The sequence below is a fragment of the Abrus precatorius genome, unplaced genomic scaffold, assembly GCF_003935025.1.
Source record: "Abrus precatorius isolate BTA unplaced genomic scaffold, Abrus_2018 Scaffold5, whole genome shotgun sequence".
In the NCBI taxonomy this organism is placed as follows: domain Eukaryota; kingdom Viridiplantae; phylum Streptophyta; class Magnoliopsida; order Fabales; family Fabaceae; genus Abrus; species Abrus precatorius.
Window position 1 is genome coordinate 13864925 of NW_020874395.1, and position 27412 is coordinate 13892336.

Here is a 27412-nt window from a genome sequence, read left to right on the forward strand (position 1 = left end):
TTGTCTCTTTTTTTTACACTTTCCATGCTCTCTTCTATTGTTCAACACTACTAAACGAGAGAACAGATTTCGGAATATATGTTTTCTATTTCACGTTTTTCTTTCGTATCAAACTCTTATTAAATTTTATATATATATATATATATATATATATATATATATGTTTGTGTATAATTTTTGTATTTTTCATTATTTTTATTTATGGTGTGTTTTGTAGTTGTTCCTATTATCCGTATTTGATGGGTGCAATTTTTCCCCCCACAATTATATTTGATAATATAATGCATAAAAGAATCTCAAGTATAATTCAGAATAAATATTGTGCAAATAATCAATATGAAAAAGAAAATCTGTTGATAGTCTTTTGGACATTTAAAAAGTAATATTGAATATGAAAAAAAGTACCCTTCCATTTACTCGTTGCAGACCTGAAATACCATTAAGAAAATACATGAAGATATTTTACTATCATATGATAAGACCTAGGCACATGCTTTAATTTGTCAATATATATATGAATTAAAAAGGTAAGAATGCAACTTTGAACGTAAAGAATATGTCGTACTGGTCTATCAGTTTGCACAATGTAATTAGTTTATTAAGCATATTTTAGTCCAAAATATTAACAAATCATTCAAGGGAGCCATTTCAAGCAGAGAAAAAATGGTTCAGACAACAATCATAACTTATTATTTATTTTTTGTTTCTTTTGCAACAAGATGTCTCCAAACAGATATTTTGCATCTGCATGATGAAAAAGAAGATTGAAACAAGTTTTTTTGTAAGTCAAAATGAGACCTATTAGAAAGAGTAATTGAACCAAAACAAATTTAACCCTTTCATTGCTATATTGTATCCTATTTTAGGCAAAGTTAAATTGAAAATTATTCCATGACAAGGAGAATGCCTACAAAACAGGTGAAACTCATTCAAAGAAAAGAAAAAATCTATTTCAAACAACAGAAAAATTACATTAAGTGCCACGATTTCTAGGAACGACCCTTTTGTGATTTAAAAGTCAATTTCAATAAGAAAATCATAATTAGGCATAACCAAGTTAATGACATGGGAAGAAGAGTGAAACACTATAGAAGCAGATTGGCTAGTTTAGTTATGTGTTTTGTCCGCACTGTTAATTTATGAAACTATATTTTCTCATAGAAAAATGCTTGCTCCATTTTTTGGGGTTAGGCTATGTTAATAATTTGGCCTTTTCTTTTTGCACCACTTTTCTGATTTTCGGAAGTAATTAGTACCTTCCAGAATTTAATTTCCGGAAGATATAAAAAAAGGGGTGGTCCGGTTTGAAAAAACTGTGGTGCAAAAAGAAAATTCATGATAATTGGTAAAAAAAAATTTGTTTTTTTTTTTTAATTGAGAATAATCGGTACTATTGACATTGGTAAATTTGTTGCTTCAAAGTGGCTTTTGCAGGGTAGTTGTTGGGCCTAGGGGGAGTGATTAAACAATAATATGGATCATGGAACATTGTCATTGGTGAAGGCAGATTCATCATGCTTGTGAAGTTTGTGCCAAGTGTCGCTCCTGGAATGCTGCCAATGCTGAGCACATTTGTATAAGCTAAGGGGTCTCATGGTTTTTGAGAGGGAAGTCATGTTTATTTGCTACTTTTTCCTTGTGTGAAAATGAACCATGTCCTATCAAATTTTAACCTGACACGATCATGCTTAAATTTTACTGCTATTTTCTTTCCTATTTATTCTTAAAAATTACAATCGTAGTACATTTGTACATGGTAACTAGCAAGTGAATCTGTTGAAGCATACTTTTTTTGCCATACAATCTAGACAAAGTGTAGCTAATCAGCTATTACAGTACAAACTAGGACACTAACTTTTGATCTGATTGTGTGGTATTAGCACGGCTAAGACGTTTCTTCCTGTATCTCCATGCAACCTGAATTCGGTTTGCTGCAAGGGATCTCCAATATGGTGATTCATACCTAACACAATTATCAAATCATTATGTTGTTGTATCAGATATGCAACATGATAATTGTGAATGGATTTTATTGAAAATGAAGCATGTGGATATGTGCCACGGTGATTAGTCACAGTCATAGGCCCAATTTTGGGATAAACTTTTAAATAAATTCTTTTAGGAGAAAAAATTAATATGAAAAATGAATAGAACTTTTCTAACAAGTTAAAAGTAACTTATACTCCTCAAAAACAGAGATATGGAAGTTGATTTTAACTTCTAGGAGAAGTTGGATTCATTTTAACACTTAATTTTGTCTTCTATAAGTACATATTGAGAAGTTTAAGCAAACTAGGTCATAATGGACAACACTCTTCTTGAAAAGATAAATAGGCCCAGTTTAGATTAATTTCTCAATAAATTCTTATAGGAGACAAAAATAAAGAAGTAAAATGAATCAAACTTTTTGCACAATTTAAAATCAACTTATACTCGTTTACTTTTTATCAGTTCTCTCATTTAACTTCTTTGAACTACAATGTACATAAGTTGATTTTAACTTGTGACACATGTTTTATCTCTTTACTTTCTTCTCCTACAAGTACTTCTATAGAAGCTTACTCAAATTGGACTATCGTTGATATTAATTTTTAAGATTGTGGCTAAATATAAAACCAAGTACAAGAATGAAATCAAATGACTGACCTTAGGGCTCCTTGAACATGAGGGTTCCGCAAGAGTCTTGTGAAAAGAATTGTGAGTTCTTCAAGGTCTGCCGCACGAAGTGAAAAGGCCTCCACATTTGTTAAGCATCTTACTGTCCTATTGCTCAGTATCCTCTGTCCTGGAAGCCTTACTTTTTTACCATCTGCAAGAGAAATCACATTGGTGAACCATGCTGTTTCTCATTTTGTAGTTAGGCCAAGTTTCTCATTGTTGCAACTTCTGCTGACCTCTATTTACAGGTATGTTATCATTACATCGAGTATTGCAATACCTGTGCTGACAGAAGAATGTTCAAGATACCATGTCAAAAGTTCTTCGCCACAAGCATCCCCTTCAGACAAGGGAACTCCATTTCCATCTTCTTCAATGCTCTCCAATTTCCCACGCACAATAAAGACCATCTTCTCCACAAGACCACCCCGAGTCAAAATTCTACTTCCTTTGATGTATGTCTTTTGTTTAAGTCTCTCACAAATGGCATCTAAGATAGGCTCATCCATCAGAGCAAAGATTCGAAACTGCAGATATTTTTGATTGTCAGAAAATTAAATAATCATAACAGAACTTTCAGGGTTGTTGATATACTTTGGCTTTTGACGTATTTATGGTTTTAGTTTCATGATGAATAAGCTGATAGACAGACACCTAAAGACAACCAGAATTTTACAATAAACATCAAGATTTCGAAATTCACCTCACATCTGAATCACAACTAAATTTCATTTAATGATTAATCAGGACAATTTTTTTAATTATTACTAGTCATTTATGCCACAAATTTTATAGTGCATACTTTCTTAACAAATTTGAATAGATGACGTCTTATGTCCGTTTGGAGATCTTCTGGCAAATTCTCCAGAAGCCTTTCTTCATTCACCCCCCTTGTTGCAGCCCAATTATACCGTTCAGCTTGTCGTACTCTCCTGCTTGCCAGACATAATATCTATCAGTTGTACATCCTGTGTGATGCATAATTTCGTGTGACATAGATCTTAAATAAGAATAAAAAAACATCAGACATTCCACTTTTTATCGCTCAGACCTTTATGCTATACTGTATAATAATACTCAGTAGCTCCACATATATGTCCATTGCCTATATCACTATGATTATTATTTATTAGATCTAGGAGCTTAATTCATGGGAAGTGAGTGATTGTAAGTGTTGGAAATTATAGGAGTTCATGAAAGGAAAGAGGAAAGCAGAGAAATGAAACTGTCAATAACATTCTACAAAATTAATATGGAGTGTAATAATGATATTCAAAAAGAAAAAGCACTAAACCCTCTTTATATTAATACTAGATTTCAGGTCCTAATTAAATGGGGATGGGGGAGGGGAATTAAAAGTCACTGATCTGCAAAGACATGATTAATGAAAAGAATGAGAAAAATTACATACCTTCGTAGCTCTTCAGGCAAGCGACGATGACTCATCCACTGCTCAACATCACGACCTCTAAGTTGCATTTCTAGCCTCCTGTAAGCAGGATGGAACAAAATATATCAAGCACATCTACAACTTCACTATCACAGTTTAATTAATCCCACAGAATCAGATAAATTGAACTAATCAACAAGGACAAAACAATGCCTATACAGTGTCAGAAAAGTTTTTCCGATGCTTTTGTTAGAAGAACACGAGCTCTTAAAGAGAATTTGAATTTAGAAAAAGAAACTCATACACTACTGCTCACTGTCAATTCCTATAATTATGGATAAAAAATTCCTAGTATTATGCATACAAAAAAAGACAGCTACTCTAATCTTCAAATTATGGGATTCAGACCCGTCAATACTGGAAAGATACTGTACAGCAGAATTCTGACAACAGTATTAACAAGATATCATATTTAGATAGGACTTCTTCCTAGTCCAACTTAAGTGTTTCAGTCCCAAATAATGACTATACAAGTCACATATTAGGTATAGTCAAACTTAAGAGGCATGCTGATGTCATGGAATTACAGCTTACAGTTTGATACAATTACACATATAGGATGGCTGTGATTCACCCAACTGCTTCATTTTTAAATTTTCAAATGAAAATTAAATGTGAAGAGAAGTTTATTAAAAGGGAAGCAGATGATTAAGAGAAACTTTATCATTAACATTTAAGGAGCACAGGAAATTAAGAGAACCAAGTTATACCTCCGTCCAAGAGCCTGAAGAAAGTTCTGTATGTTTCCAACAAGAAGTGCAAAAAGCACGAGTCCCAATCCTATGATGGTCATTGTAAAAAGGACTTCCCACACAAAATTACTCGGGGTTTGATTTCCAGCCAGAGTACTAATTTGCTGTATCAAAGATCACAAGGGTGTAATTGTTAAGTGATACCAAAACATTAATGTGCTTTCTAGTGTTGGTCTAAGTTGGACCTTGACATGATATTAAAGAATGAACATACGACATGTTCCGAAACTCACACCTTATTCCAAATTCTCATAAGGAAAATGTTATGTGGTACTAATGTTTTTCACAACTTACAAACAGTTAAAAGTGTAAAAAGTTTATTGCCTGTTGTCAATTACCCATTTCTTTTTCAAACCTTATTATTTTTCTCTCTCCAACACGATTGGTTATGAGGCAACAGTAGCAATTTCAACAAAAAAATCTTCCATATCAAATAATATTGTTCTTGTAATCAAATTATAATTACAGCACAACATAAACCAGCTATGAGCTTTGTCGATATTTTAATCCCTACAGGATTACCAGTGTTGGGATTTAGAGAGAGAGAGATCAGGGAGAAGGATTTGTTTTATATTAAATAAGATTATTAACTTTTAGTTAAATTTCTATGTATATCTCTATAATTTAAAATTTGTAATGAGATGCCTATATTTTTGAAAATTTTTAAGTCTTTATTGACTAATGGTTGGTTAGACTTCATTAATGGACTCTTATAGTAATCTACAGGTCATGGATGTATCAAGTGAGAGGTTAGAGAAATGAATCTTGACAATTCAATCTTAAACTGATGTATCAAATTGGTTTAATTTAAATCTAATCTTGAGATTCCATAGAAGATTGAGTTGTTAGGATTAGCTCCTTTCACACGCTCATTTGATGAGCTACCCCCACCCCCCACAAATATATGAATGTATATATATGTACATAATTACTGCTGAAGGAATAAAAAAGAACACGAAATGGGTACCTGGAAGCCCCAAAACAGGGAAAACACATATTTGTTGATCACCTTAGTTTCCACAGTAAGTGATACAGCATTGGCATAGATCCCATAAGAAAACGCACCAGAACTAGAATTCAAACAAGCTATTGCATCTTTATTGCTGTTCCATAGATCTGATTTTCGAAGCAATGAACTGCCTCGGCCACAGTCAATGAATGTTGTGCATCCAGTAATATTAGAACCATGGCAGGCATTTCGTAAACATTGATTAACCCTCTGGAAGAAGCAAGAGGGATAAAAGGAGTCAGTTAATAATATAATACCCTTCACTTACAGAATCAAATTCCCAATACTAATTGAAATGCTCATCTTGAAAGAAGCCAAGGAGTTATAACAACTCTGTTAGTTGAATTTCATAATCAAAATTAACAAAATAAGTAGAAGGAATAAATTTCTGTGCACATACCAATACCATACTTCATTTCACCTATAACTCTTGTTACATGATATCACATTCATATAAATTGTGTGATACATGAATGAATCGGTGCAATTCATATCACCAATATGAATCACACAGTATGCCATTTTTTCCGCTTTCACTGATGCTCATTAAAGAAAATTGAGAAGTCGGACAATATTGTTAAATGAAAAGGAACCGAAGGAACACACCCATTTGATTATTCCACTACTCTGTTCTCATCCTTCTAAAATTGGGGTTTAACAGAGTCTCTTGTTCATTCTGTGCAGTCTACTTAGCTATTCCATTTTTTTTCATTTATTTTATATACATAGGCATCACACTCAATTCTACGAAATTTTTTTAGACTCATGCATAAATGGTTTTGTTAATTTTCCCATTTAAAATATTACAACAAGCACTATACATCATTAAATGGTACATTTGAAATTATTTTTCATTGCGTCTCCAAATCCTAAAATTTGCTACAATTTATGATTCACAATTTGAATCTCAATTTGATAACCTTGATTATATTATGTATGAACACATGAGAAAAAAAAGCATTCAAGTGAATGGAGCAATATTTCTTATGTATTCTCATTTCGTTCCATGTAGGGTACATTTCCTCCTATTCCAGGCAAGATGATAATTTAAATCAAATTATGAAATGTATTGCGGAAGAGATTTTGTATCTTTTGAAAATGAAGCTTCAACTGTGATTTTCACTCACCTGTAGACCAAAGAGGTACCAGAAAGAGCCAATGACATGGCTAGCTAGCATAATAATGAGAAGATTTATAATGCAATTTGCCCAAGCTGACTCAAATATGAATCCAGTTGGAGACTGGCCAATTAGCAGAGGTAGAAACCTTAATAATCTGGGAAAATACTGCACAAGGATTCCAGCACGTAGAAGATTCTTGGCATAGTTTGCTCCTGATGCACCCAGGTAATTTGGTAGGACAAACAATATCATTATCTGCAAATATTTCACTACATATGTCATGATAAGGATGTTGATGAGCACAGAATAAACCCATAGCCTTTTCACATATTGAAAACCCTTTACTTTCCATGCCACCTACTTGATCTCAAGCGCATGTCCATGTCCATAGACTATTATTTCCTCAGAAGAATACACCAAACAGTGTAATCATTGAGAATAACTTCAATTTGAACATGAAGATGTAGAACAAGAAGCGGTTTATAAATGGCAATAAGAAATGGAAACATCAAAGACCTTGTTTTCTTATTACATCTAAGATACAAAACAATTGAAAATTTACCCATGACAAGAACATATGATTCGATTTTTTATTTTGTCAAATCTTATTAACTCCAATAAAAGGAGAGCAAATATCAATAAGTATTCATGTTCAGTTGTAAGGCAGTATATCTTATAATTAACATCAGAAAAACATACAAGTAAATGCCAAAATACTAAGTTACAATCAATAAACTTAGCCAAAAAATGTTTCCATGAGGATAAAAACAGCGATGGGAAGAAATTTACCTGAGGAAGAGGAACTACAACAAATAGGTCGATAAGAAAATAACCCTTCAGATAATGAAGAGCAATTTTCTTGGGATGGTCCTCTAAATCTCCAGCACCAACCACCCTTGACTCAGGTGAAACATAAGCCAACCTAAACTGCAAAGAAGCAACTTACTAGAGTTATTTAAGCTTTAAAATATGGAAAGGGAGCAAATCATACTTAAATTCAGAACACATGCATCTGATTCTTTTCCTTTTGTCTAATAAAAAGAAAGCAAGGCATGCATTAAAACACAAAGATGCAGCCATATCTTATCAATAAGGTTGAAGTCCAGTTATCCATATCATCTGAGTCAATTAGTTATTCCATTTATGGCTGCTTGTTCCATTCACTCCCTGCTTATTGAAACTGTCTATATTCATTCAAAAAAAAAAAAAAAAAAGAGAATACATGATAAATATGAAACACCCTGTAGACAGCGGTATATCATTCTGTTAAGTATGATTCACTTGATTACAGGCTTGTATCAGGTGGAACTAAGATTCACAGCAAAACAATCAATATTTTGTATCAACCTGCTTCTTTATTTACTAAGATATAGAAGTTTAACAGGAAATGTTTAGCATGTTTTTGGAGCTTCAGTTTATTCTCTACCAAATAATATAAGACACAAGAGCCAACCTAAACCCTGTTATCTGTTGCTAGAAAATTCTCTTGAAATTATCAGCATATCTACCTTCTCCATACCATTAAAATTGAATAATAAAAACATTTCTGACAAAGAAGGAACTTGACTATATATTTCAAGCTAACAACATGCCATGGTTGGCGCCATTCTACAAATATGTGCACAACACAAATAAAACATAAAGGGATGGGGGAGGGGAGAGTTCTGAAAAGGTAGTTACTGAGAAATTACCTGGAGAAGAATGTTCAAGAAATATACAAAATCATTGAGACTTCTAAGTAAAACAAGTGCTGTTGTCATTGTCCAGTTGATAGCAATACATTTATCATCCTGCATATAATGAATAGGAAAAATGTGGAATAAATTTGCAAAAAAAAAAAAAAAAAAGCAGGGAAAGATTAGTTTTTACATGTGGGAAGATTCTGCAATTAAATAATAAGAAAAGAATCATACCTTCTTCACATAGATTAAGAAGAAAAACAATGGATCAGCAAAAATTGCCACCATGCAAAAAATGGCCAAAATCTTGTTCCATTGTTGTACAATGTTAGTGTGAGGGTTCATAACTCCAGGAACATATGAAGAGCAGAAAGAACAAAATTTTCTCCCAAAACCCTTGGCCTCCCCATAAAGAGAATTGTGGAACTGTAGACAGTCAAAACATGAACAAAAGTATGCTTGATCATGTTAAAATGACAACATATATTATCTACAAAAAAAAAATGCAAAAAAGGTCACAAGAGTATCAACTATCAAGTATGATGATACAGTAAAGTTTGTCATAATGGCCTTTAAAATATAAACGATGAGACAGCCTGAAATTATCAATTGACAATGCTTCTATTGCCTGTAAAGTGGACAATGTTATCAATGAAAAAGAACAATATAAAAAGATGCAGCTTGAATATAATTTTTTTTTATTTGAGAATATGGTAATAAGGAAATCAAGAGGGTAACAGAATGGTCTCCTCTCTTTAAAATATGAGAGAAAACCATTGCTAAACGAGTATATGAAAAATTAATGATTATTTTCCAGATTGTACATTAATTATTGCTGTATGCTTTTTCTACATATTCTGAATTTTCTATGGCAATGGTTACTCCTGATAGACTGAAATTACATAACAAGCAAACATGAGATGCTGGAGTAGGGCCTTAGGAGTTAGGACACTAAAGCCACAATCTTTAGTCATGAATATAGATATAAGCAACTAGCAATTAAATAGAATGCTTTTCACAGAAATACCATTCAACATCTTGATGTGTTAAAATATAGGAGATGATGTAGTAGTGCAAACGCGACAATATAGAACTAGAAACGTAGATTTATCACATTGATTGAAAAATATAAAAGTGAAACTATGCATAAGTATGAAAGTATATGCTACTTAAGTGCAACATCATTCACTGAAATATGTACAAATTATGATAACTAAAAGACATCATAGTGAACTCCTGATTTGGGTCAAAATAAAGATGATTGTATAGCGCAAAATCACATTTCTAGAAAAAAGTTTTTGGCTATGCATTATATAATTAAATTCAACTGCAAAACATAGAAGTCAATGTTTTCTTAAATTCAAGGAGAAATAATAGTCAGTTTTAGGAATAATGGCACCTTGGGATCAAATATAGTTGAAGCTTTTTGATTTCTTGACTGAGAAGCCTTGACATAAGTAGGGCATGTAGTACAATATGGATCATTACACATTCCCAGTTGTCCAGACCTCATTAAGTGTTCATTTTTTCTATCATAGTTGTTATCCCAATGATTTTCATCTGAGACATCAAAAGTAGAAAACTTCTCTGTCTTGCTCTCCACTACTTTGTTTCCTGTCACACCTATACTCTGCCGTGAAAGATTTGCAGTTCCATGGCTAGCAAATAGTGGACCACTCATCTGTATAAAGGAGTTTTTTCTCACACTGCGTAGTGGACCAGTATGTCCCACAAGACTAGTTTCTTTCTCATATGATTCCAATGAGGCCATAGGAATAGAAATTGATGCACTTCGTGTCCTAGATACAAGCTGTCGGAATTTAGAATCCTCAGCTTCATCGGATAGTTGGACTCGTGACTCTGACAGCATTGGCACCTCATCTTTTTCAAAATGAGCCATGCTTCCCTGTGATTCTGTAATTTATGTGAAACTAACAAAACTTTAATATATACATATCTGTACCACATCAGCAATTTTAAAACAAAACCATCAAATTTAGCTCAAAACTTGAAAGGGGAGAGAACAAACTAAAAAAACAGTAAATGAAAAGTCAAGGACTTTACTTCAATGACCAAGCCATATGGAATTTAATGAATCATCATAAGCTATGATGCATGGACTCTTACGTGAACACCAAACACCCCACAGACATTCTGATACGGCTCTATGTTAGTCATTATATTGGAAGTTTGTAATGACACAAAAAGATAAACAAATGCCCCTTGTATTAAGAAAAAAGTAATGAATTCCCTTCTTCTGAAGCCTGGTTGGAAGAAACCAAGTAGACATAAATCTACCTACACTAACAATAAAATCACTGAAATGCATCACCATCCAGCCTCTCTAGCTTTCATGGGAGGGTTGACAGTTTACAAACACATCTTCTTTACCCTTAATGCCATTGTTCCTCCCACTACACGCACATGTTCTTGAGTTCAAACTTAGAAATCAGCACATACACACTAAATTACAACAATATGAAGCATTATAATGCTTGAGTTATTGCAATTATCACAGTATAATGTAATGCCTAATAAGCCTAAGTCACAGAAAAGGCCATGAAGAAGCAGCAATAATCAAGAGAGAAAACAAGCCCAGAAAGAGTAAAACCTGGTTGAAGAGGAACTGAAATTCCAATGAAAATCCCACCAAGTATTCAAGATAAAGCAATCATTTTTGGGAGCTTGATGGTGATGGAGGAAAGTGGAAAGCAAATGCTTATAGACAGAGTTAATAAGATACAGAAATGCGGAGTGTGAAAGCGCATGTATAAGTATCAACCCCGTGAGAGAGAGAGAGAGAGATAGAGATTTAAGAAGACTTTGAAACTTTGACAAAGTCAATTGTGAGTTGAAATTGTCAGTGCGTTTGATATGTTCTGTTTTGAACAGACCACAACATAAGTCGTAGTAAGTGCATAACAAAACTTGTTTCAAGCTGATATTGTAAGTAACTCTCAAATTTTCATTTGAGCTTTGTTATATTTCTTAATATTTTTTTATTCTATAAAATAAAAATAAAAGAGAAAAGAATTTAAAGTTATTATTTTTTATTTGTTAATATAAGTACTTATTTGAAACATTTAAAATTAACATTATTTTATTAAAGTGTATATAAAACTTATTTGTTGATATTTTAAACAATTCTTATATTTTTTATTTTTAATATTTATTCTAATGACTGATTTTAAACATCCAAAATTATAATTTTTTATTAAAAAAAATATTACATTAAAATATAAAGGTGTAAAGGTTTTAAACATCCAAAATTGTAAGCTTCTGTAAGTTGTTTTATATAAAAAAAAAATGCTTATGTTAGTAATTATTTAGTGTTTTTTAAAAAGAAAATATAATATATAATTTCTTTTTTCAATTAACAGAAGTTAATAGTAAGATTCCTTGAAAATATATGTCTGTATTTGAAGGACAGGTTTTGATTCATTCATAAAATTAGTATGTGTCACAAGATTTCTAAGTGATTATCGCCAAACAATAATTAAAAAAACAAACTCATGCAACAGCCGAAAGAATCTTAATATTTTCAGACAGCTCCCACCGACAGAGATTCACTAATTAATTAATATTATTAACAAAACCCTATTATTAATTAATTAATTAATTATTGTACTTATTATAATAGTAATAATTATTTCATATATAAATATCAACACAGTAAAAGTTATCATTAATTAAAATTAGAGTTTTATTTTAACAAAATAATTATATTTAATATTATTATATATTAATAAAATAAAACTTTAATTTTAATTAATAAATAATATAACAACATTTATAAAATTAAAAATTTATCTTTAAAAATTACCTGCAACGTTTTTTTTTTTTTTTTTTTATCTTAAATAGTTTAATGAAATATTTTATTATTTGAAAAAAAGAATATAAAATAGTATATCAACGTGGATGCTGGGTCGTTGGCAGGCCTGCAAAGTAGTTATTATATATTAATTGCGGATTGAAAGCCTTCAATGAGACGTCATCTTCATTTCTAATGCAACTTCTCACGTTAAATTGTATCCGCAAAATATCGGGTCAAATTATGAAGGAAAAAAAATTTAATTAAATAAAATTTATATATACATTAATAAAATATTAAATAATGTTAAAATAATATATAAATATCAAATTTTAGATAATATATTTTAATTACGTGAAATTTAATATAAATAATAAAAAGTATAATATAAAATAAATTAATAATTGGATTAGAGAAATTTATAAAAGTAGTTTATTTTTTTTAATATCAGTATGTTACTTTATTATTTATCATATGATAGAAAATAAAAATATATATTTAATTGATTAAGTTATCTTCAACAGCTCAATATCTAATTTTAATTCGTTCATCTCCCAGTAGACCCACCTAATTTTTGTTGTAATAAATGCTCACAGAGCTAAGGGACGAAATTGCTGCAACAGCCATGAGTAACTTCTTATCAAGTCAGGTTTAGATTATTAATAATGTTTGATAAAATATAATATTAATAAATTTAATTTAATATTTTAAAATTATATATTAAATTTTATATAAATTAAATATTTATAAATATATTATCTAAAAAAATATATAAAAAATTGTTAATTTACTTTAGTAAAAATTTTATAAAGTTAACTTATTTGATAAAATTTTTTAAATTAACGATTAAATTAATTAATAGCATATTTTATAAATTTTATTAAATAGTATAAATATATAAATTTAATAATTAGTATATCGTAACTCATATAAATTAAATTAAATTAGATTAACAAAAAGAGAAAAAAAATGTACCAATTAAAGAAACATCATATGCTTGGTATTAGATCACTTAACATAAAAATGCCAGTGCTTCTTTCATCTTATGGTGTCTAAATTTTACAAATGCTGAATGACCCTATGCGAACATATTTTCATTAGAGGAAATGCTCAATTTGATATCTTAAAATTATATATGCGAACAGATTATTTTCTAATTAAAAAGTTTATTTATTAATTAAGTTAGCATATAAAACTTGCATTTTGTTATTACTTTAATCTTTTAAAAACTTTATCATCAAATTAATTTTAAAAATTAAATTAGTGAAAATAAAAACTCTGAAAGTTTAATTTGGTGATTATAAATGAAGCTTTTGAGAAAAAAGATATATAGGATGTAAATTGATTAGTCCTTATGCAGGGGGAAATAAAAATGATCATGAATATTGTCACATTTTAGATATTTGAAGATTAATTTAATGAAAGATTAACAATTTTGAAATATTGATTTAGTGAAAAATTCTTTGAAAAATATGATCACAAATTAACATGTGGTCAATATTGGATCAACTCACCCATAGAGATGGTGGTAATTAATATTATCTTCCCATAGTCATTCCTGGAACCATGAAAACTAATATTCCCTTTCTAGGTATTGTCGCCTCAATTAAATTGAATATATATAAGAAAAGATAATGCCACTTTTTTAATTGCATAAATTAAGATGCTCTTAGCATCATTGTTACACATGGTGAAATGCTTAGATTAGTTAAGGGAGGAAAGGTTTAATTCTATTTTATAACTGTGTCTTTGTTTTTATTATGCTAATAATATTCAGCTTTTTAATATGCATATACTTTGCAACTGTTAAGCAATATTTAAGATCTTGCTAAGTTGGAAATGGGCCATCTTTAGACATTAATTTAATGTAGCACACTCAAAGTTATATAGATTCTTTCATCATCAAAGCTTGAAAGCAAGTCGTTTATGAGAGATTAATGCACCTTAAATTCAAAACAAGACTCTATATTTTAAGCAACATGTGACAACAACAAATTCTTCTCGTTCTAAGGTCATTAAAGAAAGAAGGTAAAAAATAAAATATTTGACACATGTAACATAATTAACAACAACAACTAAATTTTTTCAGACTAAGTAAAGTTGGCTGCATGAATCACATAGTGTTATTAAATTTAATTTAAAACAATTTTTAAAAACATGATTAATCAAATGTTCTTTTTAATAATTTAAAAAAATTGATGTCTTTTTTGCCTTTTTTTTTATTGAATTAAAAGTTATACAATTTATTTTTCTCACTGATACTCCCAGAAGTTTTCTTTTGGTGTGACTAAATCACTTTAGATTATTTTTACTTATCCTTTCATTATAAATACTATTTCAACTTTCACTAGAATCAAACCATAAAACATTGAATAATGCAAAGCATTGAACTAGAAACAACGAAAAATACAAATGCAAGACTCACAAAATAGCTCACATATCCTCTACACAAGTACACATGACATGCCCCAAATGTCACCAGCAACTTGGATTTGACATTCTACCAAACAAGTAATAGGAAGATAAAATAAAGCTAAATAAATAAGCAAAAAATAAACAAAGACTCCTTTCCAAGCATGTTACCAAAAAGTAAGGAATAAAAAATGTAGGAATATTTGAATGAATAATGAGTAGAAACACGATGCATTGACTTTATAAGGTTCAAGTTCTACAGTCAACAATGGTAGGAAAAATAACTGAAAATATAGAACTGATTATCTAACAGTGGTATCCTTGTACATTAAATTCAGAACCACTCAATCTATTTCCAAGAATGCAAACTAAAAATTTTCCCTCAGAAGTACAAGAAAGGTTAAATTAATTTTTAGCTGGCCCACTTTTTAAGATATTAAAGATTTTCATTAATTTCCCTTATATTAAAAAAGTATTGATAATGATCTCTATCAAAATTGATGCAAAGTATAACTTTGTGGGGTGGTCTCGCACTATCATTTAACTGATAAACATACTATATATAATAATAAAATAAAATAATATCTTATTGTAAAAAGAAAATTCCATTCAAATAAATTAAAATTTCCATTTTATAAAATGACCTCAATTTTAGCACTTGTTCTAGTTTTGTTGTTTTGACCAGCCTTCACTGCTTGTTAAAATAAAGAGCCTAGGCCCATTTCGTTTTACTGTTAGATTTGACTTTTCTAAAAGGAGGAGATGGAAGATTCCTGTGATTTTAACATTAACGAAAAAATGAATATTATGAAAGCTAGTGAATATGAGATATTTTGTTGGATTTTACACAAATTAACTATACTGAAATATTACAATATATTACAATAAAAGCGAAGACTACAATGTTTAATCTGAAAATAACGAATTAACACGACTTAGACATTTCTTCTTGTATCTCCATGCAACCTGAATGCGGGTTGCTGCAAGGGATCTCCAATAAGGTGATTCATACCTAACATAACACAATTATTAAATGGTTATGCCAGCCATGGATTTGAAAGCAGAAATTCGGCTTTTTATGAGTAAAAACCAAAAAACTTGTTACTTGTTACTTGAACATACATATTAAGGGCATTTATATCTTTTAATTTTTCATGTTGGGAGGTCAAAGATGGATTTGAATCCAAGGTGGTGTGGCAGTGTGTATATCAACCATTCAATTTCATATTTTCAAATATGTAATATGATAATAAAGGTTTACTAAGGGCAATTGGCCATTGAGATCTAAGCAACGATACATAATGGAACAAAACTCTACATGAAACAAATTTTGTTAATGGCAATGATACTTAGATAGACAATATCCCCACCAAGAACAGTATTCATGTGGATAGAAACACAAATTTTAAAGCAAAAGAGAATTTCAATTTTAGCATGGGTCATTTTAGACATGATAAAATGATATCTATTTATCTAATGATATAAAGGTTCAAAAGTTAAAAAAAAAATACAAAATATAAGTAGAATTGTTTATGATGTGTTTGACACACACACACTTGTGAGACAAGGGTATGTCAAACTACCATCACTGGTTAGATAATTTTCACATTTGTTTAAGTCATAAGAGAAGCAAAAAACTTATACTAAGAGAAGAGAGTGACCTTAAGGCTCCTTGAACACGTGGACTCCGCAAGAATCTTGTGAAAAGGATTGTAACTTCTTCAAGATCTGCAGCATGGAGGGAAAATGCCTCAACATTTGTTAAGCAGCTTACTGTCCTACTGCTAAGCAATCTCTGTCCTGGAAGCCTTACTTTTCTACCATCTGTAGGAGAAATCATAGTAATGAACTGATAAGAATCTAGAGAAGAATCACACTACAAAAGCTAGTTGTTGTAATTGGAGAGCCCAAGGTCTTATAAATCTTGCACTTGAATCCCATACTTCTTACTTGAGACACAAGTCTCACAATTTGTAATAGGATCTTAAAATAAACTACAGTAGAAACTCTTTAAATTAATAATGTCAGGACCGGAGAAATTTATTAATTTAGAAAGTTATTAATTTATCGATAAATTAATAATTATTAATTTAAAGAGTTTTTAAGTAATTATACTGTACATACCAAACAAAAAGGCAAATTAATCTATGCCTCTTAGAATTACGTTGTAGCAAATCTTGGGACTCAACGTACAGTAAATTAATAACTACACTACATATGCATTGGAAATTAATAATGACTTTTGAAGTACAGTAAATGTAAACAAGAGGAACAAATGTGTTCAATGTATTCTTAAGCAAGTTTGGCATATATAAATTACATGAATGTATTAGAGTATTCAAACCATATCTCACAAGATGGCTTCTCATTTAAAAGGTGTTGCAAAATCAACTATGTCAGATCAAATACGTAAGGAGTTGTGTGAGTATAAGAAAGATAATCCTGCAAGCACACAAAAAGACTTGCAGAGATGGCTTGAGGGATAATCTCTTCACCTGAGCTATTGGATGCAATAAGAAAAGTTAGAGACGAGCTCCAAATAGACTTGAACTTTAAAGGAAAACAGACAACTATTGAATCATATTTCAATAGAGTGTAATATATTTTTTTCAGTTTCTATGAATTATTAATTTATAATTTTCTTGGGACCAAAAATTATAAAGGGATTTCCTGAAAAATTATTATCTTATTATTTTATCGAGTTTTTCAATTTTTTATATTGGCCCAAGTCGGGATCGGATAAATTTATTATTTTAGAGAGTTTATTAATTTATCGAGTATTAATTTAAAAAGTTTTTACTGTATATAGCTTCTCATTTTCTGGAGACCAATCTGCTGATTAAAGTTTATAGTAACTCAAGTTGACCTCTACCTGTAAAATATTTAATAAATTTTATAATTTTTAATAAAATAAATATTATAACTATTAATAATGAGTATTCTATTAAATGAAAAATCACTTGACATTATGAACAAAAACTAATCCCTAAAAACACTCCAGTGTGAGGATACTCTTCAAAATGCTTTCAATTAAGAATTACCCTAAAAAGATTGCATTAAAGAATTAGTACTCACAAATTACTTATAGAGGTTGATTATTCATTGCATGAAAGATTGCTATACCTGAGCTGAATGAAGAGTGCTCTAGATACCATGTCAGAAGTTCTTCACCACAAGCATCTCCCTCTGATAAGGGAACTCTAGTTCCATCTGCTCCAATGCTTTCCAATTTCCCTCGCACCACAAAGAACATGCTCTCCACTAACCCACCTTGACGCAAAATTCTACTTCCTTTGATGTATGTCTTTTGTCTTAGTCTCTCACAAATGGCATCTAAGATAGGCTCATCCATCAGTGCAAAAATTCGAACCTGCAGGCATTTTAGATCAATTGAAAATCGACATAAATTGGTATGAAGTGTTGAAGAAAATTAAATCATCAATAAAGAGATGAGAGAACTTTCAGGGTGACTTGTACTTAGGCTTTCATCATATCATTTATTTAATTTCATGATGATGCATAAAAATTTGACTTCAAAATGGTTTTCACATGCAATCATCTATCTTAGTGAAATAGAATTTTAATGGAAATAGTGGATGAGACTTCAAGGTCATACTTTCTTAACAAAGTTGAATTGATGACGCCTTATGTCCCTCTGGAGATCTTCTGGCAAATCCTCCATTAGCATTTCTTCATTCACCCCTCTTGTTGCAGCCCAATTAAACCGTTCAGCCTCTCGTACTCTCCTGCATGAGAAAATATATTATCTATCACATGATCCATAACTCTATGTGACTTAGTACCTCCATCAAAATGACAAATGGTATTCTTAGAATTCAGGCCTATGAACATGCTATTGCTATATCATTCAATATTTTTTACCTTCAGAAATTGCTATCTTAAACTAGTCATCATATAAAACACTGATTGTGACACAGAAAGGTAAATTGCTCATGTAAAATTTTCAAGAAAAGATGTTATGGGAGGAGTGGGGAGTTAACAAGAAGTGACTTCAATTACTTTTTGGCACTTTAGATGTGATATTTTAAAAGAACACATTTGGTTTCATGTTTAACTGATCATGGATTGGCATTTACTTCAATCCTCCTAGTCGTGACTTCTGCATTGGATTCAAATTTACAATTTTTTTAACGTGTTTCCAAACACTAGAAAATTTTATACCTTCTTAGATCACCTGGTAATCGTCGATGGCTCATCCATTGCTCAACATCCTGGCGTCTAAGTTGCATTTCAAGCCTCCTGTATATAAAACGGATAGAAGTAAATATATCAAGTGTATTAGGATGATAAGTGCATTAGAGTTTGACTATTAAAGTCTAATTAAAACTTGCAGAATTTGTTTCTACCTCCTTCCAAGAGATTGAAGAAAATTTTGGAAGTTTCCAATGAGAAGCGAAAAAAGCAAGAGTCCCAATCCTATTATGGCAATACCAAAAAGGACTTCCCATACAAAATAGCTAGGGACTTGATTACCAGCAAAAACACTGATTTGCTGCATAAAGATCATGTGATGTAAGTGTCAGAAGTATCTGATCATTCATGCATTTGTATTCACTTAACAACTTTAGTTTTCAGGAGTGGTAGTAAAAGTCATGCCTTTACCATTAACATCATATCATAGCATCTATTATAAAGTGGATAGCAGATCAAGCGTGATTCATTATAGTTCAGGCTAATCATAAAATGGGCAAGTGCTTTCAGTCTTTCACTTAACTACTTCAGTTTTTGATACTTCTAAATAATACAGCTTTTCTAACGTGTGTCCAATGACACACAATAAGAACCTATATAGAGTAATTCTTTTCTTATAAATCACAAGATATCACATAATTCAATGCAATGACAACATTAAATGCTACACTTTCCAATAAAAAATTACTTTTTATTGATTAGAAAAACCGTAGATTATACTATTAATAGGTTTTAAGTAATTTGTAAAACTACATTAATTAAATTACTTATATTGCATCTTATTTAATTTTTAGATTGAAACATAAAAATTACATATATGTCCATATTTGAAGTATCTTATTGTGAGAATAACTTAAATTAAATATGGTTTATATAGCTTGGAACAAAAAAGTGAATTAAAAGTTGGAACTTTCTTGGAGAGTTGGAAAGTTCACCCTCCTTGGTTCTAAAGTTACCTGACTTATGTCAAGTCAAGCTTTTCAATAACAGTAAAGCCAATAAGTAAAAATGATGGCTTTGGGGCAAGGAAAAAATGAGTGCTAACTTTAGTGCGCATTGTAGACATGTAGTGTGTGAGATTTGTTGGGTGAGTGAGAAAAGTTTATTGATTTATATTTTGGTAACTGGGATTTTGATTTTGTGAGAGGAATTGAGAAGAAATTGTGAATAGTTATTTTGTCATCATATTTTTATCTTATTGATTCTTCTGCGTACGCATTTGATGAACCATCTTAAATATATTTATGATTATTTAATTGTTGAAATTACTTTATTTGCAGCACTATCATTAGTCATTCAACACATCTTTGATACTCTTCTCAAGGGGAAATATCTCATAAAAATTATTTTGACACCAATGAATAATCACAAAATTCACCATGAAACCAAAACTTTAGTAGAAATACCTTAAATCAGCATATATGTTTTTAAATTTTATATGGAAATGTTAACCATCGTACTTCACAAGCTTCCTCAAATTTTACGTCAATGACATTTCATCCTCACTATATAAATAATATCATTATCTACAAAATTAATACCGAAGGAAAATCAATAAAAAATGAAATACATACCTGGAATCCCCAAAACAGAGAAAACACATATTTGTTAACCACATTAGTTTCTATTATAAGTTGGACAGCAGGGGCATACATCCCATACTGAAAACCACCCTGGGGAGGGGGATTCAAACAATTGTAGGCATCTGTATTGTTGTTCCACTGAGCTGATGCTTGGTCAATCTGATTGTGTTCCTTATGGCCAAGTCCACAATCAACAAGTTTCAGGCATCCAGGTATATTAGAATTATGACATGCATCTCTTAAACACTGATTAACCCTCTGAAAGAATAAAAGGGAAAAAGTTAGTAGATTAATTGTTACTTAACATTCATGTGTAAATTGATGGTTCCAATTAAACCACTCAATTTTAAAGAATCCAATCCAACAATAAGTACTAAATTTTGGTTTCCTAGAGTACTGAATAAAGGGAGTTTTCCTCTTCTTGCATGAAAGTGGAGAATTTACAGAAAATCATGTAATTTAATGAGGAAGAAATTTGGTATTTTTTTAAAACGGTTTTTCTAATGCGTGCCTAAGGAAATATGTTAAGAAGCATTAAATTTACCCTATTAAATACTTTCAATCAGCATAAAATTTATGCATTAAATTTATTTTATAAATTTGAGATAATAAACTTTATTTTTAATAAAAAAATTATTTTTAACACTTCTTAATATGTGCCTTGGCACACATTAGAAAACCCGGTTTTGAAAAAGAAGTTATAAATGTCATTCAACTCACCTGTAGACCAAACAGGTACCAGCAAGAGCCAACAACATGGCCAAATAGCATAAAAATGAGAAGATTTAAAGTGAAATTTGCCCAGGCTGACTCAAATATGAAGCCTGTTGGAGACTGGCCAATTAGCAGAGGAAGAAACCTGAATAATCTGGGAATATACTGCACTAGGATCACTGCACGCAGAAGATCTTTAACATAATTTGCTCCCTCCATGGAATTTGGTAGGACAACTAATATAATTATCTGCACATATTTCACTGTATATATGTCATGACATGGAGTTTGGTGAGTATATAAACCCAGAGTGGCTTCTATCTTGTTCATGGATTGAAACTTGAACTGCCAGAGACAATTTATTGCTAAGAATGCACTCCAAATGTTTAAACCATTGTGGTACACTTTAAACGTTAACATGATGACATGGAAGAAAATGCAGTTTATATAGATAAAGATAGAAACAAGTCAACAAAAATCTACTAAGCTTATGCCATAGCATGAAAGTTGTTAGAGACTAAAAAAAATTTCTGGCATATAACTAGAAGCTTAAGGTTTGGATAATTGATTCTTGACAAGTATCAAACTCCCTATGACTAATTGTCAAGAGGTTGATCCTTATTTCTGCTATTCTATTAATAAATTTCAATTTCAACGTAATTTTAAGGTGGGACTGTGGCATTTCAAGTAGAATTTGCATTCAGGAATTTGTGAGGGTAAAAGCTATTTATATGCAACACCTAAGATTTTAAAGTTTTAGATATGTGGTTCGTGGAACTGTAATAACAGTATATTCTATCATAGAAAACCTTGTATTTGGGAAAGGAAGGATTACAACCATTGATTAGAAAATCAAAGTTTGAGATTTAAACAAATTCATAGTTTGTTATATACAATATATGTGCAAGCATTTGATCGCAATCTCAACCATTGATTTTCCAATTAATGAATATAATTTAATTAGTGTTTCCTTACTTATTTAGGACAATAATCTCATAAGTACATAATTAATATCGGCGGACCTTACTGATTGTATGTCTCATTTGTCAAATTATTAAATCCCAAGAAATCCAAAATCACAATCTCAGTAAAATGGCAACATTAGGGGCGTTCGTGTTTCTTTTTACCAAAGATGCAAGACAGCTAAAAATTTGACTGTGACAGGAACTTACATATGTTGCAAGATGTCTAGAAAATATGTTGTTTCAATCTAATGATCCCCCAGAAATAGAGTGAAAATATCAACAAGTATTTATTTCAATTTTTAGGCTAGTATATCTCATTATTCATAATTTACATGTGAACCAGGGTGGAATGTACAAATGGATACCAAAAATATTAAGTTCTGATGTGAATGTACAAAAATAAGGGAGAGAGGAGAAGAAATTTACCTGAGGAAGAGGAAGTATGATAAAGAAGTCAAAAAGAAAATAACCCTTTAAGTAATGAAGAGCAATTTTTTTGGGATGGTCAACTAAATCTCCAGCACCAACCACCATGGATTCAGGGGAGACATAAGCTAATTTAAACTGCAAAGAGGAAACTTGGTAGAGTTATTTAAGCTTTAAATTTAAAAAAAAAATAGAATCATTTCATTTCTTTTTTTTCTTCAACTCTACTTTATATGGCAGCTGACACTGTATGTCTTATTGTCAGTATATAATACATAGTAATACTACTATAAAGGGCGGCCCAGAGAACGAGGATCTCACCTGGTGGAGTCTAGGGAGGGTATATGTTTGCAACCTTACCCTTGCAAGGAGAGAAGTTGTCACCAGAATTTGAACCAATGACCTCTAGGTCATTACGCAATTCTGGTAACACTACCACTACTACTCACTAAAATTATATAGACTTAATTACAGTTTTGATCCTCCTAGTTTGGCACTCGTTCAATTTTTTCCCAAAATTTTAATTACGTGGTTGGTCCTATAATTTGGTACTTATTCGATTTTGGTTTCCCAACTTGTAATTGTGTAATTTTAGTCCTTTCTATTTATTAGTTGTGTGATTTTGGTTCCCCAACTTCTAATTGGGAGATTTTAGTCCTTGTAATTTTTAAATTTTGCATTTCTTAATCTTTCATTTCAAATGTAACCGAGTGATGAACTAGTTGTTTATTATGTTGAAGTGTCTATATTCATTTTGTTGTTAATTAGGTTGATGTGTTTATGTATCTATGTACAAAGAAGAAAAAATTGAGATGGATTCATTGGGAAGATTGAATGTAATACAAAGAAACCAAGGGCATTAAAGGGTGAAACTGAGAGAGAAAATATCGATACCAAATTGGTGCATATTACTGAGGGACAGAGTCAGCAACATAATTTACAGCCAGCTCAACAGTCTGTTAAAATTTGGATGGCAAGTTAACAGATGCAAAATTAAAAACATTAACAGATGCAAAATTAAAAACATGGGAGACCAAAATTATGCAAATATAAGTTAGGAGACCAAAATTATAATCATGCCAAATAAATAAATACTCTTCGTTTTGTAGCTTTGAACAACAATCCCCTACACATAATAGATTATATGAAAAAGCAATTTGGTTTGGAGTGTGGCTGATATCAAATTTGGTGGGTAGTCAAGAAGATGTCGGATATTGTTGCGGTAACAAGTATGAGCAAAAATGTCTCACATCGGGTACAAATGGAGAAGTTGAGCAATATGTAAGTAGCAAGGACACATAATCTAATGCCTTAAGTTTATGGGTTGGATGCGAGATCTAAGTCTATTTGTATGATTTGCTCATGTTCCATCGAAAGAGATCTCTACAGTGTTTCATCTAGGTTACATCCAGCTTGAGATGAGTATTGGAAATGGTGGATCCATGTGAGGGGATCATTATATCGAAAGTCTTCGTAGCAATGCGGATGTTATCAATGGAGAAGTTTAACAATATATAAGTGACAATGACCCATAACCTAATGCCTTAAGGTTTTAGACCCCTATTAAGCCTCAACAGATAAAACTAAAAAAATATAACAGTGAAGTTTTATTTTAATTGAATGAACTTGCTTTCAGTTGAATTTTATGGGGGGTAAGATGGTGTCAACTGTCAACAACTTCTGTCACGGGACAAGGAAGTGGATTACATTATCTAAGTCATTTTCCCATGTTTGTCCTTTTTTGCTTAGCGTTTAAGGAATTTGCAAAACTTATTTTCAGTCGTAAAAACTCCTTTCAAATGACTCCTTGATATTAAAGGAAGGATTCCCTTCAGCTAAACCATATGGTAACTTTCAATGAATGTATGGATTTACAAAAGTTAAAAGCTGGAGAAAAAGGGAGGTGGAACTTTTTGATATATCTAGTTCTTGAAAAGTTACCTGGAGAAGGATGTTAAAGAGATATACAAAATCATTCATTGTTCTAAGTATAGCAAGTGCTATTGTCAATCTCCAGTTGATAACAATACAATTATAATCCTGCATACAATAAATTGGAAAAAAGTAGAATAAATTTTTAAATAGAAGTAGGGAAATAAAAATTACTAGAACTTGCAAGATTTTGGAAAAAAAGGGCAGAAGAACCATACCTGCTGCACATACAATACGAAGAAAAATAAAGGATCCAGAAAAATTGCCACCAAGCAACAAATGGCCAAAATCTTGTTCCATTGTTGTACAAATTTTGTGTGAGGGTTCATAACTCTAGGAGCATATGAGGAGCAGAAAGAAAAAAGTTTTCTTGCAAAACCTTTGGCATCCCCATAAAGAGAATTACGGAACTGTAAACATCCAAAACATGAACAAGAGTACACAAGGTTATGTGAAAGTGACATAGATGATAAATGTCTACAAAAGGGAATTGAAAAGAATACAAGAAGATCAAGTATAATGATACAGCAAAGCTTCTCGGATCCCTTAGAAAATATGTATTCAATAAATAATGTGACTGCTTGAAATTTTCAACTGATAATAACTTCCATTGCCACTCTAAGTTAACAATGATAACAAACAATAGCAGTATTTTTAACAGTAAAAATAACAAAATTCATTCATGCAGCTTTAATATGAGAAGTTTGTTAGCAGTGGAGTAAAAGGGAAAGGTTGGAAGTTCTTGTTAAGATATTGGTTGTATCCAAGTAAAGGGTATAGCGATCACTTGGTAGATGTTAATACTATTATAAATAGAGGTATATGATTAGCATTAGGCATTACAAAATTACAAATATTCAGAATCTATTTAGTGAATTACATTTGCATTTTCCAATCTCTTCTATCTCAATGTTTTCCTATCTTCTTCTTTCCATCTTGTCAACAAGATTCATTAATGATGTACAGCAATTTCACATATTTTGATGCAACTCATAGTTGAAATACAACAAAAAGTTATAAGCTATATGTCCAAGAGAAAATTTTAACACAAGTGATCAAAGAAGGGTGCCTAGAAATTTCTTTCCCTGTTTGTTAACATAAATTTTTCAAGAAAATGTTGGAGCATTGCCAAATCAGTGCTCAAAATAATTTCTAGACTACACATTATATAATAAATTCTTTACTTTCACAAAGCACATATATAGAACAAGTGTATTTCTATGCACTAAATAATTCAAGGAAACTGAAATAATACTCTATTTAAAGAGGAAAGACAGATACCTTGGTTGTGAAATCAAATATACTTGAAAATTTATCAGTGCTCAAAAAATTTTCTAGACTACACATTATATTGTAAATTCTTAGCTTTCACAAAGTACATATATAAAACATATGTTTGGCTATGCACTAAATAATTAAAGGAAACTGAAATAATAGTCTATTTAAGGAGGAAAGACAGATACCTTAGTTTTGGACTCAAATATATTTGAAGATTTTGAATTTCTTGACTGAGAAGCATTGAAGTAAGTAGGGCAAATAGTACAATAAGGATCATTACACATTCCCAATCGCCCTGACCTCATTAAGTGTTCATTTTTATTTTCATAGTTGTTGTTCCAGTAATTTGAACCCATGCTGTTGAAAGTAGAAAATTCTTCCACCTTTCTTTCCACCTCTTCATTTCCTGTTACAACTATACTCTGCTGCAAAAGATTTCCAGTTTCAGTGGTAGCATATAGTGGAGCCCTTATCTGCCTGAAGGGAGTTTTCCTCTCACTCCAAAGTGGACCAGTATGTCCCATAATACTAGTTTCTCTCTCATATGGTTCCATGGAAATGGAAAATTCAGCACTTTGAGTCCTAGACAAAGGACTTTGGAATTTAGAATCTAATGGTTCACCATATGATTGTGCATGTGTTTTTCGCAGCATCCATGGTTCATTGTCTTCAAAATTTGCCATGCTTCCTTGATAGTTCAGTGATTTTTGAAGAAACTAACAAAACCTACAATGAATATCTCTGCATCATATGAAAAATTTTAAAATAAAAAATTTATTTTAACTTGAAATTTAAAAGGGTATAAGTTACAGAACAGTAAGTAATGAGTGCAATATGAAAAATCCAAGTATTGTAGTAACACTCTGATAGACACTTTCAACACACTTCCATTATTGGTTGAAAGAAAAATGTAAGCAACACATTATGTAACACACTCCTTTGCTCTTGACTGACATTTATTGAAACTCGTGAAATTCTGTGTAAGACTCATTAAATAAGGAGTGAGACCCATATTATTTGGTAAGTCCCAAACTCCCAACAAATTTCAGCAAATAATAAAGAGAATGTTAGAAAGAGTACATTAAAGAGTATGCTGCTAGCATTCCTCTTGGATTAAATCCATGTGCTTCCTACTAATGAAGTGAGTCTCACTCCTTGTTTAGCCTAACCCATATAAATTTCACCCAAAAATAGTGTGTTTGATAACATTTTTTACACACTATACAAAAGTGACAGAGCCAAATAGAACTTTATGGACCATAAGGGAGCTGATATTCCCTTTTTCTTACACTTAGTAGTCCATATGAATTCATAACTAGATCTCAATCGGCTGTAATTTGTTTTCTCCCAGACGAAGACTTTTTTTTTTAATAAGCACAAGAGTTTCATTAATTAAGCACTAGGGGTGCT

The 27412-nt window shown here is 31.1% G+C and overlaps 2 protein-coding genes across 6 annotated transcripts in view; both read right to left on the bottom strand.

Moving 5' to 3' along the window:
- Positions 1-214: 214 nt before the first annotated feature.
- LOC113867810 (probable cyclic nucleotide-gated ion channel 20, chloroplastic) overlaps positions 215-27412 on the bottom strand; it is a 28207-nt gene continuing 1009 nt past the window's right edge. Inside the window, exons 2-14 of one of the 5 annotated variants that reach the window (XM_027503296.1) lie at positions 15983-15989; positions 10069-10260; positions 8904-9095; positions 8682-8780; positions 7780-7917; positions 6997-7245; positions 5828-6079; positions 4819-4964; positions 4070-4147; positions 3461-3590; positions 2939-3185; positions 2647-2809; positions 215-1963 (exon numbers count right to left, since the gene is read on the bottom strand). In XM_027503296.1, coding sequence (XP_027359097.1) covers positions 1843-1963; positions 2647-2809; positions 2939-3185; positions 3461-3590; positions 4070-4147; positions 4819-4964; positions 5828-6079; positions 6997-7245; positions 7780-7917; positions 8682-8780; positions 8904-9095; positions 10069-10182 — 1929 coding nt within the window. In that variant the 5' untranslated portion in view covers positions 10183-10260; positions 15983-15989 and the 3' untranslated portion in view covers positions 215-1842. Of the gene's footprint in view, positions 1964-2646; positions 2810-2938; positions 3186-3460; positions 3591-4069; positions 4148-4818; positions 4965-5827; positions 6080-6996; positions 7246-7779; positions 7918-8681; positions 8781-8903; positions 9160-10068; positions 10601-11264; positions 11518-15982; positions 15990-27412 lie in introns of those variants that run through there. The other 4 variants (XM_027503293.1, XM_027503295.1, XM_027503294.1 and 1 more) reach the window with 4 other exon arrangements.
- Positions 15799-26685, bottom strand: LOC113866735 (probable cyclic nucleotide-gated ion channel 20, chloroplastic). The gene is made up of 12 exons (XM_027501538.1): positions 26188-26685; positions 24943-25134; positions 24734-24832; positions 22793-22930; positions 21408-21650; positions 20679-20945; positions 19260-19405; positions 19075-19152; positions 18509-18638; positions 18016-18262; positions 16554-16716; positions 15799-15904 (listed from the first exon to the last, which is right to left on the bottom strand). Exons 1-12 carry the CDS (start codon positions 26683-26685, stop codon positions 15799-15801), a joined length of 2307 nt encoding a protein of 768 aa, XP_027357339.1.